Genomic DNA, 6,279 nt, shown 5'->3' with positions numbered 1-6,279 from the left:
TGATGAAGAAGACGACTCGTGGTTTTATATTGCGTTTTGCGACGGAATTTTCCGTCGCAATCCGTCACAAAATGAAATTTATTTACGCGCCAAAATTCAAAAAATTTCGTCGAAAACCGAAACCAAATACATTGCGACGGAATATTCTGTCGCAATCCGTCGCAATTTTTATTTTCCGTCGCAAATCATCTATTTCTTTGTTGTGACAAAATTATCCGTCGCAAACCGTAGCAAATTGCGACGGATTTTGCGACTGTTTGCGACGGATAATTTTTTTCCACGTTCTGTCGTAAAATCGTCATATTTCGTCGCAATTTTCTGTGCAACGGAAATTTCTGTCGCAAATTCCGTCGCTATATGCAGGTTTTTTTTTGTAGTGAAAAGCAATTTTCGATTTCCTAGAAAAAAATTTAAATATTTTAAAATTTTTAAAACTTCCTCCATCACAAAAAATTAAATATTTTCGCGTGAATTTTAAAAATTTTCGGTGTGACCAGTATGACTAGTGTGACCAATGTGATTAGTGTGACGAGTGTGACCAATATAACTAGTGTGACCAAAACTAAATTTTGAACGGTGTGACCAGGGTGACTAGTGTGACCAGTGTGACCAATGTGACTAGTGTGACTAGTGTGACCAAAACTAAATTTTGAACGGTGTAACCAGAGTGACTAGTATGACCAGTGTGACCAAAATTAAATTTTAAACGGTGTAACCAATGTGACGTACCTTTGTTTTCGTTGTCAATCCGTTCCATTATCGCTCCGAACATTTATTTAAAATTAAATATACGCCTCTTGCATATTCTTCGACAGATTTGCTATGCATCTGTCTCATTTTCATTAAAAAAAACCACACGATTCACTCTAAAAATCATAAAACTAAAACCCAAAACACAAAGTTTATGCATCGAACCAATCTCTTGTATTAATGAACTTACCTTCACTTCTTGTCTTAGGCCGACTCAAGAAGAAGAGATGAAGTCGGTGAAGATATGTTCAACGAAATAATCATTTTTCGTTTGTTTTTCTATGCATAAAAATGAAACGAGAAGGGGAAAATGGAAGAGTTGAGAGAAAAGATAACAGTAGAGAGAGAAAATTAAGAAAGAAATGGAGAGTTATCAAAGAACGAAAGAGATGAATTCAAAATGACTAAGTAAGTGGGAGAGAGGGGTTACGTTACTTTTTTGAAAGGTTAATTATGTCTTTTGTTCCTTTTATTTTTTTTTCAAAATCCTAGGGTTTTGAAGGGTATACCATGAAGTCTTTGTAGCAAAGTAAGGATACTTTTGCTATTTTGCCTTTTAAAAGGGGCATTATCAAAAATGCCCTTACTTTGCTACAAAGACTTCACGGTATACCCCTGTCTTCGCGGAAAAAAAACATCTTCAGACAATACCTTTATAAATGTGTTGTCTCCATAATACCCTCAACACCTTTTTGTAACCCTCCCTCGATTTGCGTTTCTCTCTCCTCTCGTTTCTCTCTCCTCGCGCAGTTTCCCAGCTTCTCTCCCCACCAGAAAAAAGCAGAACTTACCGGCGAAATCGTAGCGAATCTACCGGCGAAATCCCTCTATTTGCCTCGCGTTTCTCTCTCTTCTCGTTTCTCTCCCCGTTTCTCTCCCCATAAATTTCCGCCGAAAAAAAAACAGAATCTACCGCCGAATGTACCTGCGAAATCTCAGCGAATCTACCGTCGAAATCGCATCAAATCACAGGAGTGCAGTCAGATCTGTATAGATCTAGGAAAAAAGCAAGTTCTCATCGTACAACCCAACATTTATTTTCGGTTTAATTCGACATCACATGTGTATAGATCTGACCTCATTTTTCTTATATATATCACTAAAACCGGTGTTATATACATTTCACACTGGTCACACTGGTCACTGATCCCACTGGTCACTTTGGTCCCCCTAGTCCGCCTGGTCACACTGGTCACTTTGGTCCCCCTGGTTCCCCTGGTCACACTGGTCACTTTGGTTCCACTGGTCACTTTGGTCACACTGGTCACGTTGGTCACACTGTTTAATCGAAGAATCTTCACACTAGCCACACTGGTCACACTAGTCACAATGGTCACTTTGGTTCCACTGGTCACTTTGGTCATACTGGTCACGTTGGTCACGTTGGTTACACTGTTTAATTGAAGAATCTTCACACTAGCCACACTGGTCACACTAGTCACATGTGTCTTACGAATCTTATTCTATACAGGCATAATGGACGCAGTCGACGAGAAAATCACAATTATTTATTACAAGTCTGATGGAAAGTGGGTGTTGAATGGTAATAGGGAATATGAATGGGTTGGAAAAGTCAAGGATGGGAAGGGAGTCATATTCATGTGTCCTCCAACTGAATTGAAATATCAACGTCTTGTTGAAGAGTTATGTTCTGAAATGAAGGCGGACCAAAGTAAAACAGATATGAAGCTGAGCTATTTGCCGACTTTAAAAGGAGGTACTGAGCCGATTTACATATCGAATGATAAAAAGTTTTAATTTATCTCCTGGACAAAATGAATGGAGGCAGAAGCATGCTTCACGTGGAGATAGAAAAGCCGAGGTCAGAAAATGAGTTTAGAATTCCTGATTACGTGGAACGTGTTGAACTATATGGGAGTATAATATGTGTAGGTTATAAGGATTGCGATGTTATCCAGAGTCCAAATTTCAAGAGTAACGCTGGGAGTAATAGTTTATATATTGGAGCGAATGGAAATGCGACAGATTTAGTGGACTCTGTAAACGATGTTCTCTGTGATAGTGGAGTGGATCAAAATGAGATGGGTACAGATTTAGTGGACCGTGAAACTAGACTTGATGGAAATGAGATGGGTATAGATTTAGTGGAGTGTGCAACGAATATGAAAGGTGGAAGCAAGTCTGATTTGGCCATGGCAGTTGTGGAGGACTCTATGTTTTGTATGTAGTTGATCGAAATGAGATTGGTACAGATTTAGTGGACCGTGAATCTGGACTTGATGGAAATGAGAAGGTTGTAGTGGAGTGTGCAACGACTATGCAAGTTGAAAGCACGTCTGATATGGCCATGGTAGTTGTGGAGGACTCATTGTTTTGTACTTCAGTATTCGAATTTACCGATGGATTGAACATAGATATTGGGTATGAATTTGATAATAAGCAAGACGCACAAGAATATATACGAAAGGGTTCAGTTAAGGCTTGTTTCAGCTATGTTACAGTGAAGTCTGACAAGAAGTTGTGGGAAATAAGATGCAAGTTTGCTGGATCAGGTTGTAACTGGAAATTGCGCATCGCATCGCTCCCGAGTTCGAATCGTTTTAGCGTAAGAACACACAATCCAATTCACATATGCAGACCTGTTTCAGAATCAGAAGAAGCTATGAAGGGTTCATCGAATTTGGTTAGAGATTATTTGAAGGAAGAATATGTTGGGATCCTCGAAACTCCTGCTGCCCCAGAATTAGTATGACGAACGAAAACCAAGTACGGGGCAACTGTTTCGTATTTGATGGCATTGAGAGGGAAGCACAGTGCTGAAAAAGAGATTCGTGGTAATCATATCGATCATTACATGAGGCTTCCTGGGTGGATGTACATGCTGAGAGAAAGAAATCCTGGATCCATAGTGCGTCTTGAGTTGGACAATGATCAGAAAAGCTTCAAGTACCTATTTATCGCGTTAAGTGCAACTATAAAAGGATGGAAGTATATGCGTAAAGTTGTTGCTGTTGATGCGACATTTTTGACAAGCAAATACAAGGGAGCATTGGTCGTGGCAACCGCACAGGATGGAGAACATCACCAATATCCTTTAGCATGGGGTGTGATCGATAGAGAGAAAGACGCTTCATGGAGGTGGTTTATGAATAGGTTGAGCGAAGTAATACTAGATGGACCTGATGTGGTTCTGATATCCGATAGGCATAAAAGTATAATGAAAGCTGTAAGAGAAGTATATAAACAAGCTGATCATGGTTTTTGTGCAAGGCACATATCGCAAAACTTGAAATCACATGTTAATAGGGGAGCCGGAAGAAAGGGTTCAAGAGGTGAAACCGTGGCTAAATTGTTTTTTAAATGTGCATCGGAATACAGGGAGAAGGAGTTTGAAGAATTCTCTCTGATTTCAAGAACAAGTATGAATTTAGTGAGCAGTGGGACCAATTGGACCAGTGTGATTTTCTCAACGGTGTGACCACTTGGACCAACTGGACCAGTGTGATTTTCTCAACGGTGTGACTTGAGTAAACTGATGTGAATATCTCATGATTTTCAGGTATCCCAAAGCGGCGGAGTACGTGCAAAAAGAAGAACTTGCTCCGGAGAAGTGGGCGAGGTATAAATTTCGGACTGAGAGATACAACTTATTAACCACCAATGGTGCCGAATCAATCAACTCCGTTTTGAAGAAGGCCAAAAGGTATCCGCTACTCAGTCTGCTTGATATTTGTGTCTCGAAGACGGCAGAATGGTTCAGTAGGTACAGGGTGGAAGCATGTGGTGCTGATGATTCTCAAAAGTTAACTCCGTATGTGTACAAAGTGCTGCATGAACGGTTTGAGAAGGCCTGTACGTATGAAGTTATTGAACTTAACAGGTTGAGTGGAATGTTTGAGGCAAGGGATGAAAAAGGTAGAAGAAACTTGGTAAATCTTGGTGATAGAACCTGTAGTTGCAAAAAGTTTGATGTGGACAGGTATCTATGTAGTCATGCAATTATAGCAGTACATAAGATGGAAAAAGGTACTGCAATTCACGAATTATGCTCTGAATACTAATGGCGAGAGACTTGGGTCAAGGCTTACCAAGAGATTCTCTATCCGGTGCCCGATATTTGTGATTGGGTTGTCCCGCCCGAAATTTTAAATTTTTCAGTGATGCCGCCTATAATGGAAGAAAAACGGTAGACCGGAAGACCTAAACAGAATCGTTTCCCTGGACCTGGCGAGGCTCGTAAAAGACCCCAAAGTTCAACATCGTCATTTTCACAATCGGATTCGTCAAAAAGAACAAATTTTAAATTATTCACGTAATTAGTCTGCGTTAAATGTAACTTGTATTCCTCTTGAACAATGTAATTTTATTCGAAGTTCAATACACTCTTAATGCTCAACGACTTTTAACCCCGATTCCTCCTCCGAACCATTTGTATGATCGTACATTACACCCCCAAAGCGTTGAATTCGTGAAATTCGATCAGTGGGACCAGTGGGACCAGTGTGACCAGTGGAACCGTCAGGATGTGATAAAAGTGAACCAAATCAACTGTGGGGGAGTCAAACAAGGTTGGTGCGTTGTGAAACGATGTAATTACACTTCAAACTAACATCTCGTAAGCGGTTTGAACAAAAAATTTTCGAACACAAAGTTACTTTGATCAAACGTGTTCCTAAAACATTACTAACACTTATGGGATTCGTTTTATGTTCATAGCTTTCGATCGAATAATGCTCAACGACTTTCAACCCTGATTCCTCCTCCGAACCATTTGTATGATCGTACATTACACTCCCAAAGCGTTGAATTCGTGAAATTCGATCAGTGGGACCAGTGGGACCATTGGGACCGCCAGGATGTGATAAAAGTGAACAGGGGAGCCAAACAAGGTTGGTGCGCTGTGAAACGATGTAATTACACTTCAAACTAACATCTCGTAAGCGGTTTGAACAAAAAATTTCCGAACACAAAGTTACTTTGATCCAAAGTGTTCCTAAAACACTACTAACACTTATGGGATTCGTTTTGTGTTCATAGCTTTCGATGGAATAATGCTCAACGACTTTCAACCCCGGTTTCTCCTCCGAACCATTTGTATGATCGTACATTACACTCCCAAAGCATTGAATTCGTGAAATTCGATCAGTGGGACCAGTGGGACCGTCGGAATGTGATCAAATCCGGTTTAGGGGATTACATTTCCGGTTTAGTATTAGGGTTTCTGGTCTGGATACTTGAATTTCTGGTTTGGGGTAATGAAGTTGGAATTAGGTTTATGGGGAGATGTGCACCAATACCATTTACAGCGGGCCCACACATCTGATTCTGCACAAAAGCAGTTCCACTTTCCGAGGTTGCTTTTTTTTAAAAAAATTTAAAAATCCCGTCAACCGAATTCCAAAATTTTGGCCGATATACAATTCCGAAAATTTAAACTTTCCCGCAATAAATTCAAAATATTTAAACATTCAGAAAATATCTAACACAAAAAATAAAGTCAAAGGTTCAAAGGTTCAAACAAAATACAAGAAATATCATAATTTATCTTGCATCTAGGGAGGAATCGTC

At 39.9% G+C, this 6,279-nt stretch overlaps 1 protein-coding gene across 1 annotated transcript; it reads left to right on the top strand.

Moving 5' to 3' along the window:
- Window positions 1-3,502: 3,502 nt before the first annotated feature.
- On the top strand, window positions 3,503-5,846 carry LOC104827520. The gene is made up of 4 exons (XM_010560698.1): window positions 3,503-4,062; window positions 4,271-4,690; window positions 5,428-5,600; window positions 5,749-5,846. The coding sequence occupies exons 1-4, from the start codon at window positions 3,503-3,505 to the stop codon at window positions 5,844-5,846; spliced, it is 1,251 nt and encodes a 416-aa protein (XP_010559000.1).
- The last annotated feature ends 433 nt before the right edge of the window (window positions 5,847-6,279 follow it).

Source organism: Tarenaya hassleriana, unplaced genomic scaffold (assembly GCF_000463585.1).
Source record: "Tarenaya hassleriana unplaced genomic scaffold, ASM46358v1 Cleome50, whole genome shotgun sequence".
NCBI lineage: Eukaryota > Viridiplantae > Streptophyta > Magnoliopsida > Brassicales > Cleomaceae > Tarenaya > Tarenaya hassleriana.
This window is presented reverse-complemented; position numbering and strand designations above follow the sequence as displayed.